This window comes from Mesitornis unicolor, unplaced genomic scaffold (genome assembly GCF_000695765.1).
Source record: "Mesitornis unicolor isolate BGI_N332 unplaced genomic scaffold, ASM69576v1 scaffold27409, whole genome shotgun sequence".
Lineage (NCBI taxonomy): Eukaryota > Metazoa > Chordata > Aves > Mesitornithiformes > Mesitornithidae > Mesitornis > Mesitornis unicolor.
In genome coordinates, this window is record NW_010209722.1 from 11,806 (window position 1) to 23,503 (window position 11,698).

The 11,698-nt window shown below is 37.5% G+C and overlaps 1 protein-coding gene across 1 annotated transcript in view; it reads left to right on the forward strand.

Moving 5' to 3' along the window:
• Window positions 1-221: 221 nt before the first annotated feature.
• Window positions 222-11,698, forward strand: part of LOC104547313 (importin subunit alpha-5) — a gene marked incomplete at its 3' end in the record, with an annotated part of 36,411 nt that continues 24,934 nt past the window's right edge. Inside the window, exons 1-5 of the mRNA XM_010192944.1 lie at window positions 222-351; window positions 2,747-2,854; window positions 4,660-4,759; window positions 5,328-5,422; window positions 9,160-9,291. Coding sequence (XP_010191246.1) covers window positions 223-351; window positions 2,747-2,854; window positions 4,660-4,759; window positions 5,328-5,422; window positions 9,160-9,291 — 564 coding nt within the window. The remainder of the gene's footprint in view (window positions 352-2,746; window positions 2,855-4,659; window positions 4,760-5,327; window positions 5,423-9,159; window positions 9,292-11,698) is intronic.

Sequence of the window (11,698 nt, forward strand, 5' to 3'; positions counted from 1 at the left end):
TCTTTATTAATAAAATATCTAACTTATTCATGCCTTGCAGCCTCAGAGTAAAATAAAAAATTGTCAGCAAAATTTTGCTGTACACCTTCTAAGTTACTGGAAGTTAGGGATATAGGACGACAGTGGCTGGAAGAAATTAGGAGATGGAGACAGACTATAAAATATGTTGTTGAAGAGTAATTGTTTTATGACTTCTTTTTCTCATTGCATTGTATAGGAATCATGACGACCTCAGGAAAAGAAAATTTCCGGCTGAAGAGCTACAAGAACAAATCTCTAAACCCTGATGAGATGCGTCGTAGGCGGGAAGAAGAGGGTCTTCAGCTCCGGAAGCAAAAGAGAGAGGAACAGGTACTGTACTGCAGTTGTGGTCACTGTAACCAGTCCTTGAACGGTCTTGTCTTGCACTGTCTCTTGTTCTTTGCTTCTCCCAAGCCCCTTCTTAGTTATTCCTGCTCTGCCAGCTTCATACATGGGCACTCTGAAACCAGAGTCACTTGTGGACTTTATTGTCTGTTTTGCAGGCGGTACAAAACTTAAGAGTGCTCCTCATTAGCTCCAGTGTAAGATGGGCCAGAGCAGCTTAAAGATGATTTGAACAAAGCTGTCTGACCTTGCACTGAAGGTGATTGAGGAATTCCAGGTTTGTTTTTTTTGGTCTGGGGTTGTGTGTGGGGTTTCTTTTGTTATTTGTTTTGTTTGTTTGTTCGTTCTAGCTGAGTTGTGGTAGCTCTAATCTCTGTTCAAAGAAAGGCAAGCAGATGAGAAATGGAAACAAACACTACAGCTAGAATAGAAGGACTAGAATGTCTGACCGAGTCCTTATAAGCTGCAGTTACGATTTTCTTGAGGGGAAAATGTAATTTGTTGACCTGATTCTTCGGAGTTTTCTGTCTGATTTTCAGTTCACTTATGGATTTATGAAAGTTCATGCAATGTTTATGTCTATACGGCTGGTACCTTGAGTAGTGGATTTAGGATGTGTTGTAAGGAAAATGATTGAGAAAAATGCTTAGAAACAAAGCTGCTCTACCTGCTCATGTCTTGCTAGTTCTTACTACTTCATTCACATTGCAAAGTGTCAGGTGCTCTGCAGGTTTAATGGGGAAACCGCAGCACTGCAAATGCTTTTATCTTCTAATAAAAACAAGTGGCACTGAACAGTTCTTCCTTTGTTCTTAGTTGTGTTCATTAGAAACTTTAAGGGATTGGTTCAATTTGAAACATAGTTATAACAAAGCCTTTTTCATCAGTGCTGAGGTTTCTGGAGTTAGAATGAAGATAGTAGTATGTTTGTGTTTGGAATGGTAGGTCAAGTCTGTAATCTGTTCCATTTAATATTGTTTCCAGTGTCAGTACCAGATGCTTTCAAGGAAAGTCAGGGGTGAGTTCTGAGAGGGACTTGCAATACTTGGTGTTGATTTCACTTAGTAACTACAGATAGCATTTCCAGACTACAGGTAGCACAGTAGCACAGAATGTTGTCAGTCTTACTTGTAAAGCCATTACTAAATTAGGAAAATGGTGAGAAATTTTCTGTATTATCTGTGCCTCTGACCTCCTTTGGACCTGATTACCACAGGCTGGCTAAATAAAGAGTGTGGCAGTATTTTCTTCTGCTAAAGAAAATTGTTAGTCTTAACTGGACTAAGAGTGGAACAGGAATGGAACTGCAAGCAGAATCTGCAGCTCTGCAATTTCCAGCCTTGTGCAAGTACTTGTCTTTTATGTATTTGGCACATAGGTCACTGAAGTTTGTTTAAATTCCCTCATTTTGGGGTGGGTCTTTCTGTTTGGTTTTTTTCTTTTTAAGCTGAACACTTCACAAAGACAACCTCAAGGCTCTGAATTTTCATGTAACTTGCCAACATACGAATTTTTGTTTAAGACTGTATTTGAGCATGCTTGTTGAGCTTGAGTGGGCACATCATACTGTAGCTCAGAAGGAAAAGCATTCCACAATGATGCTGACCTAGGGTTGCTGTTGACTTAGTAGTTTTGCATATTGTTTCCCCCCATCTTCTCTGTAGAGAAGAGTAACAGCAGATCTGTGTTAGGGCTCGCTCTTGCTTGTCTGCAGTGGTGCAAATCTGACATGGCTTAATACTAGAGTCTTGTTTCCTGAGCTCAATAGGCCAAGCAGCACCCCCAAACCCATCTTTATCATTGCTAATGTTTCTTCCAGTGAGACAGCTGGATTAAGGAGGAGAAGCTGTAGCCTCTCTAGCTCTCCTCATAACATCTCATACTGGGTACCTTCTCTAAGTGATAGCAACTAATTTCTGTTCATCCTAGTATAAATTTCTTTAGACCAGTCCCATGTGATCAATTTACAAAGCCCCGTCTACCACAGTTACTCAACTGCCCTAGCCCTGCAGGTGTTCTGTGAAGGTCTGTTATACACAGCAGTTTTTCAGGTCTTGGAGCCCCAGCATCCTCTGCCACTCGGTTGCAGGAAAGTGGTTGTCTGAAAGCTAGTGGTAGCTCGTAGATGGAGTGGCACAGTGAAGAAGAGAAGGGAATACCAGTGAAGATTTTCCAGAAATGTTGGGAAGCAGTAGTCTAGCACATTGCTGTTTTCATCTACTCCATGACTAGATTTCCTTGCTTACTGTCTGGAGGAATCCTATAGCCAGTATAGTAACTTCTTTCAGGTGACAGCGTATGTCATTTTAATTGCAACCTAACATGACATGCTGTGTCTATAATTGCTATACAATATGTATTAAATACTTTCTCTCTTTAGTTGTTTAAACGCCGAAATGTTGCAACAGCCGAGGAAGAAGCGGAGGAGGAAGTCATGTCAGATGGTGGCTTCCATGAGGCTCAGATGAACAACATGGAGATGACTTCTGTAAGTGATAAGAAAGGAATACAGTGTTTGTTGAAACTGGGCAGGGCTGTTGTGCAGTGACTTGAGGGGAATGGAATTTCAGAAAGATGCGAGAAACAGCATTCAAAGAGCATGTGGGCAGCTCTCAAACACCTGTCTCAGGTGATTTACCCTGAAACGGATTACATGAGAGAAGAATGTTATGGATAGCGTGAGTGATTGCTCACAGTGGATATGCTTTCAAGAAAATAAAATAAAGTGTCATTGTTCCAGGCAGGCTGATTGCTTCCTGGTTTTGCTTTCACTGATATGGGTGATTTTATCAACTGTTGCCCACAGTTGCTGGGGTGTTTTAATCTGAAATTCATAATGTTTGAAATATGAAAATGCAAACCAGGCTATGTGTTAATTGCCAGTTTACAAAGTAAGAAGAGGCTGGGTGGAAATCTCTGTTAGCAGACTTTCAAGTGGCACAAATTTTAGCCAGTGTTGGAAACACAGCTAGACCTAGCTTATCCATCTGCATGTGTCCTTGAACTCAATTCCAAGCTGGAAATTCATCCTATAGAAAAACCTTTTCGTGGATATCAAACTTTTCTGCTTTCTCCCTGGAAAGCAAAATGGCAAGAGATTCAGGCTGTAATGGAGAGGATAAAGGAAAATGCAGTACTCACTTAGTCTGACTGCTGACCTTCACACTTATGTCTGTATTCAAGAGTACGCAAATGATGTTTTCTTAGAAGTCAAGCTGGGTTTGGTTTCTGTTGGTGCTTATACCAGTCTCAAAAATAACTAAGAAGCAGGGAAATGCCTATAAACAATGTGATAGATCATTAATAGAATATATTGCTTTACTCTTCAAAATAGTTTTTAAACATCAGGTAAGTCCTAAATACCATTTGATTGATGGTGTGGAAGCTTATATGAATTGAATAGGTGGTAAAAAGTAAGGAAAGGAGCCTATCTAACTGAGATAAGTACTACTATTGTACACTTTACTATTTTAGGTATCAGTAATTTTAGGGTCTTAAAAGTTAGAGCTGTTAGACTGCTGTTACAGACAAAGCTTAAGTATTTCCAGCACTGTCATCTGTCTCCCTGTCTAAGTGTTTGGATCAGATCTGTCTTAAGGATTTAGATCAGGAGAAATGGAAGAAAAAAATCTGACTTTCCTATGCTTCTTTATGTAGATTTACATGTGTGATGAACAGAATGTCAGATTTTACCTGGCATAAGGAAAGTCGCTGACTAAATTTAGTTGTATTAGGGGAAACGGTCAGTTTTGTGGAATATTTAATACTCTGTTTGATTATGATGACAAGCATTAGGTTTGTCAACTCTTCTAAAAATGGCAGGTCTTGTACAGTTTGGTGTAAGAGAATGAGTAAAAATGTACATGTTGTAGAAGTCTAAATAATAGCATAATCAAAGTGATGTTGCATAACAGTAATTGCTATTCCAATTTAAACTAGCTTTTGTTGAAGCTGACAATTTTGCATTTATCTTAGAGGAGGTGAGGTAGGAAAAGTGAGAGAATACCAGTGCAAGGTTCTGAAGAGTAATTTTCTTGCCATAGCATAAATAAAATATGAAATTTGGCTTCCAGAGAAGAAAAACTGCTTTTAAGAATGATGCTGCTTATGTAGATGTACTTGTACTATGACTCATTTGTTGTCCATACTGTTCTTATCTAGGGTTTTACTCAGCTGAGAGTTAAACTTGTTACAGTTTAGGAAATGTTGTATCCTTTTTTCTGATAATCCCAGATTTTCTTTTCCCTCTTGTTCTCTGTCATTCTCATTCTGACTCTTCCACCTGAATCCTAGAGTGCAGTCATCACCTCTGATATGATTGAGATGATTTTCTCCAATAGTCCAGAACAGCAGCTTTCAGCCACGCAGAAGTTCAGAAAACTTCTTTCTAAAGGTAAGGGTTGAAAGGTAAGGGTTTTCAAGAAAAATGTAGAAGTGTCCCTGGAATATGTTTTGACTTAGACAGCAATAAAGATTGAGTTTCATACAGAATTGTTTGGATGAAGCTCTGTTTTGCCAAATGTCAGCTAGGTGTATGTAATAGTCACTTCTGTTCTTGAAATCTGTAAAACTACTAAATGATGCAGATGTGATCTCTGCTCTGTATTGTAAGTGTAAGTATTGTAGACAGTGTTTCTCTTTATTGCTGAAATATACTGCTTTACAGAAGCTGAGCTCTGTATGTGCATAAGCCAGAGTGACTGCAGAAGCACTGCTATGAAGTTGCTCTGTCTATGTTACTGAGCACCTTAGTGTTTTAAGTCATATTGCCTCTAAATTCACTTTTGATGACATATATGTATCCATTGCCTTTTAGTATAGGTAAAGCACTACTGCAGAAAAAGAACATGTTTTCAGAAAAGAGGAGTCAGTATGTCATTGAATATTATTGTGATGCTGTAACTTGAAAATTTCCCAACAAAGAAATGAATGTATCTAACTTTGCTTTTTATTTTAAATAGAACCAAATCCCCCAATAGATGAAGTCATAAGCACACCAGGAGTGGTGGCCAGGTTTGTGGAGTTCCTCAAACGAAAAGAAAACTGTACATTACAGGTATACAAATATAAATATATCTATCTTCCTATATTACGAAGGCATTCTTCACTAGTATAAAAAAAGCTATTTAACCTTCCTGGTTTCTAGCAAGACCTGTGATGGGAACAGGAGAGAGGCAGACAGACATGTCTGAGTTGTGCTGTGTTATGGCTAGGATGTGGTCTTTGCTTTTGCTCATGAAACAAAAACAGAGTTTGAAATTTGGACCTCAACAGGTGAAGAGCTATTAAATGAAACTTTAGTGTTTGTCTTTTCTGTACTACAGTTTCAAATAATTAGAATTATGACTTGAATTTTTTATTAAATTAGAAAAAGTTTAGAATTAGAATCTGTAATGATAAACATAGAAACCTTGAAACTTGATTTGATTTGAAAAACTTTATTGTCTGCTACAATGGTGGTTAATTTGTCTTGGACTTGCTTCTTGGAGCTTTGGCTCATTTCCAGCTGTATCTTTTTTCTGGTCAAAGTTCTTTCTTCTGGACTAGTAGAAAGTGAAAGAAAACAAATCCTGTAGTAGAAGAAAATAATTTTAACAAGTAGGTTAAGTATATAGGTTAAAATCAGTGTTCCTTCAAAATGCGTAAGGCACCAAGTTTGTTAATGCCATGTGAAATCCAAATTTTGTTGAGTGGATATATGAAAAAAAATGTGATACTTTTTTTCCTTGCACATTAGAGAAAAGGTCATTTATAGGAATTACTTTTCAAATTGATATCCACAGAATTTGAAAGGTCTGTTAGCTACTTCTGGAGAGCCTATGGGCAGTACCTGATAGTATATATCAGATTTAAGCCAGTTTATTGGTTTGAAACTCTAGTGGAAAGTTTATAAGCAATCTGATACAAAAAAAATGCCTTTCATTACTTATAGGGCCTCTAGCATGGAAGACTTGGACAGTCAGATAAAGGGAAACGAGCTCCTAATATTTGAAGGACGTACTTGAATAGGAAGGGAAAATAAGGGCAAAGGATACTTGAGCAAATGCGGATACATCTCTAGTTTTTAAAACTTAAAAGCAATTGTATTCTAGTAAAATTCTCATGACCTTACTCATACAATGTGTATTCTTTTTTACATGCAAAGAGCAAAAATGAGTCAAAGCTTGTCCTGAAGAGTCTGTAACAAAGCATTTAAAATACAAACCAGAGTACATCGCTCTTGATACTCTGTTCCAACCAGTGCGTTTTCCATCATGCCAAATCTGTCTGTCTGCTTTGGCAGTTCAGGGTCTGCAGGTAGAACTTTTTGCTGTGGTCAGTTAGGAAGCTCCTCTTGACCTCACTTTTTAATATTTGTTTCTGCTTTGTCAATGTTTCCAAAAGTGTTTCTTCAACACCAGCACGGATATTGGACTTCCCATTCTAGGCATTCCTAACTTCAGCCTAGCTGTAGAAGGAGATTTTCAGCTCAGTCTGGAAACATTGAAGTATTTTTTTGCCCAGCTACTACAGTGACTTGTGTGGTGGACTTGTGTGTGTAAACTTCCAAGCTGATGAACTTGGAACTATACGTGACTTTATGCTCCATTTTTCTTCTGTGTTGTCAATGGAATATCCAGTAAAAACCAGACTTTTAGTATCAGTGATAGGAAGGCCTAATTTGTCTGGAATTCCTTTGTCCAGTTTTCACTCAGGTGATTTCAAGACTTAAAAAAAGCTCTCCTTTTCTCCATGGTCGCTTAAACCATATGTCAACAAGTAAATTTGGCCTGTGCGATGTTTGTTTTGTGATGGAAAGAGAAATCTTAAAATAGAATGATATCACACAGATATCAAGATCATCTCTTGGATGAGATTTTCTTCCTGTTAATTAACTTCAATTATCATAAAATATTTTGTTTTTCTATCCTTTGCCATTTGCATGTGGCTGTTCCTTAAATCCTGATTAGGTCTGCAATGGGGAGGGAGGAGCGAAACTCTTACTCAGCTAACTTTTCTAGAACTTACAGCATCTGAAACGACACCTAATCACCTAATTTGTCCTTGATTCTAGTTAAGATGTTGGGAAGAGCTCAGTTTAACAGAACTTCCACAAAAGACGGGGAGATCTTATGATTAACTCATAATCAAAACTTACTTTATAAATAGTTGAAGTAAAGTACAGATTTGAGCAAGGGGAAGTACCTGCTGTTTGGTCTTAAATTTGTTTTATTCTGTTTATCCATAGTGTTTCTCATCCATTGTGGGTGTATGACTGAAGAGAATGCGAGTCTCTGAGGTGTGAATAGTTCAACCTGGTGGCATCCTTTTAGGAAGCCACAGGGCAAGTTCTAAAATACGAGTAAGAAACCTCAGTAGTTGAAAGATGACTAATAGTCCTGCTGCACTGTATCACAAAACACTGGATACTCACTTCAGAGAATGTATAATTACAGGAAAGCAAGTACATTTTATGTTGGCCTTGAGCTCTGGCCTGGACTTTTTGCTCCTAGTTCATTAATGACGAGCCTTGCAGTTTTGACATTGTATGTTTCTGCCCATACTTTTTGTATATTACAACGATATATTTGGGAATCCTTTATTCTGATCACATCTTACCAGAAGATAATTTCTACTTTAGTTGGTCAGGAGCACAGGATTAATTGCATTTTTAAAAGTCTTTAATTATTAATGGCACTTTAAAATGCAGGAGTTGCTTTTACGATTAAATCCTAAAAATAATCCCTTGCTGCTCTTCACAGATACACTTTCCTAGACTAGCTATCAGGACTTTCATTGGAATACTGCTGGATCAACATCAGTTTAATAAAATTAATTAGTAATATCAAAATTGGCAATTTATAGTATGCAACTTTCCTTTTTTATTGTTTATTGATTTTTGCCTTTTTGTTCAACTTTTAGCAGTCATTTCATTCTCTAGATTCTGGATGTATCTGGTAGGATTTAAATTTGCTATTGTAGCATAGTAATTTTTGGACTAAAAAGCATGCAGAAATCTACCAAAGTCTAGATTTCTAGAATCTCTGTTTTCTGAGGTGTGCATTAAGTAGTGTTAAAATTCCCAGTTCAGCTCAGAAAGTTGAGATTAAAAGCAAAATAGATTACAAAAACAGTTAAATCAAAAGGTGCAATGTGTTAATTAAGGATTTCAGGTTTGCTTCAAGTTTTGAATATGAGCATTATACACTGATAACTCTTAATTGGCAGCAATACTGATTGCCAGCGTTGGAGAAAAAGTACTTTGCTATAGTTGCAGAGTTACACTGGAATGTGATCACAAAGTTTTTTGTTTTGTTTGTTTTGGTTTGGGTGTTTCTTTTTTTATATCTCCTTTCCTGTTTGTGTTTTTAATGAGTTTTATTTGCTTTATATCCATCAGGTTTTGTTAAACAATGTTGATAGTGTCTCTCTTCATGCATCTTCAGGAATATCATTGCTGATTCAGTGAATACAGGTATCAGATGTCTTGTGGGAAGACTCATCTCTTGTGTTTAGGTTCTTAGCCAGTAAAGAAATGCAGTAGAACAGACCAAAGGCAATATGGTTGCGCAGCAAGTCACAACAAACCTGATCTTATTCCTGTTAGGAACTTCTGCAAATTTTGTTTTCGAGTGATATCAGTGACTTTTAACTGTGTGATTCTGGTTCTTTGCAAATTGCCTGTGTTAATTAGCAATATCTCATGCTTTCTCTGTGCCAATTCTTTCTGTCTTTAGAAGGCACTGAGTAATCATTTTTTTAGTGTTGCACAGAAAGCTCCTAGTAAACTTTCTTTTGTATTTTGTTTTCCAGTTCGAAGCTGCGTGGGTACTGACGAATATTGCCTCTGGAAATTCCCTTCAGACTCGAATAGTGATCCAAGCAGGAGCTGTCCCCATCTTCATAGAGCTGCTTAGTTCAGAGTTTGAAGATGTGCAGGAACAGGTAAAGATTAAGAATGTTGTTGAGTTTTGTGTGTGTGTGGTGGTTTGTGGGTTTTTTTGGTTTGGTCTTGGGTTTTTAGGTTTGGTTTGGTTTGGTTTGGTTTAGGGTGGGTTTGTTTTTTGTTTTTTTTGCCTTCCCCAGAAAGAAAGTGTTTAGAAGAAATGTAGTGTTCGCCAGTTTTGCAGAACAATCCATTTCTACCTATTATATCTTAAGATGTCTGAGCAAGTATTGCATTTTTCTTTGTCTGGAAATGTTATATTTAGCCACAGCCAATGGGATAATGCATTTTGATCTCTAATGCGTTAATATTTTTCTGTGTATTGAGGAATTCAAGAAGCCTTGCTTAAAAAATTGCTTTAGAGGTGGGAAGTTCATGCTTCTTTCTCGTGAAGATAAAGCATGAATGGAAATTATGGTCTGTTCTCTACAGAGAAAATTATAGTTTGTTCTTTATGTTCCTTACAGAGTAGGTTAATATTCTTTGAGGCCTAAAGGGATCAGTGAGAAGCACAGACCAAACATTTGACACTGTAATTTCTGCATGAGGTCCGCAATTTGTGTTTGAACAAGGATGTATTTCAGCCATATACTCTTGCTTTGAAGACTTAGGATGATGAAATATTAATCATGTTAACAAATAGATTTTCAGTTAATCTTAATCCTAACATGGAAGGATGTACCTTTACTCTACAAATTTGACTAGCTTTGGGTCCAGGTATTTGCTTTTGTTTCATTGTCTACTCAATTAGTAAGCTCTCTGTTTTTTCCTATTGCTACTTACTGACCATAGCTTAAGCTTTTCCTGAGCAAATGGAATTAGGATCTGAATTCTCATTATGAGGGTATTTCTGTGGAGGTTGGTTGATTTTTTTTTTAGTGACCCTTTCCTGAACAGCTCTTTGTGGTGGTGAAATTACAAGCACTGAATATTCCAGTATTACTCTTTCAGCAATGCTGTTTGCAGAGATAGCACCTCATTTTCATTTTTGCTCGATACTTTGGTGTGTAAATATCCAAGATGTCTTTGCGGACTCTTTGCCACAGAAGCTGGCTGCAAGCTCAGGTTAAGCTGATTATCCAATATGACCCATTGTTCTTTTCAGAATCACTGACTACCAGGGTTCAGTTCTCCATCCTGTAAGTGTGACCTGTCTTCTCTGTTCCTAGATGTCTGACCTTGCATTTGGCTGTATTGAGATGCATGACTGGAGAAGTCCCTACTCATAAGCGTTGGATTGCTTTTTGTAACTTGCCTTTCTCTTATAGCTGGCTCAGAATGTACCACTTGTCGTTAAGGTTGCCTAACATTTTCCACCAGATGGAGGTTTTGATTTTTTTTTTCACTTGCTTGTAGCTTTCCAGTTCTTCCACTCTGCAACTTTGCATTTTCAGTGGCCTATCTCTGGCTGAATTATTTTGGAAAAAATTTTTTTTTATTTCAGAGAAGTTTAATTCAGGTGCTTGAGAGATTTTTATCAGAGGAAATAAGTATTTTTTTGGTCCATTTCTTTAGCTGCCTTGGAGGAAATGAGTTTATCTGTTGTATAAACTAGTAATGTGATAGAGAGCTTGCCAAAATGGCAGATAAATACTGTGTTCTGCCCATGTGAAAAATGTATCCAGACTTAGCTGTATGATGCTTTTTAGAGTTTGTTTGAAGGTTGAAATTGGTGGCATTACTTTCCAAATTCAGCCATCGCTTGTACAGTGCTGTTCCTGCAGTATGGTCGGTGCTTTGAGTGTGGTAAGGGCTACTCCTTTTTTTCCTGATCTTCTGTGCAAGAACCAACTTGTTTTTTTATTAGAAGGTTGTTACCATCCCTGCTGACATTCATAGAGCAGGTGGGAAAAGCAAACCTGTTCATAATGAGTTGTGCAGCCTTTAGCTTTAAGATGTGTGAATTAGCAGAAGAGCTTGGGGGCCACGTTTAAGTAGTTTAAATGTCTCCTTCCCCCTCTGCCTCCTAATAAACTGCTGATATGTTAAAGTTCAGATTACAGGCAGATGGAGTGGGAAAATATTACTGGAAAATATTTTTTTATGTAATTCAGGTGCTGAATCCATGACCAGTAAATCCCTACATACCAGTTACAAATTGCGCTGTAGTGAGCTGTGCTAAAGAAGGAAAAGCTACCACTATGAAGTGTTACCTACACCTTTTTATAGTGGGTTTCTGTGCTGCAGGTTTAGAGGTTGCAGCCCTGCTCACAGCTGACTTTGGGTTTCATGCAGACCAACATTAAAGAAATTATTTTTTTTCGGACAGCTTTAAAAATACCCAAACCCTTCACCATAATATCTACCTGCACAAAAATTAAAAGCATTAAGCACTTAAATATTAGCTCTTGTACTTCTGCATTACAGGATAGCATTAGTACACAATTGCATAGTATTTTTCCTGCT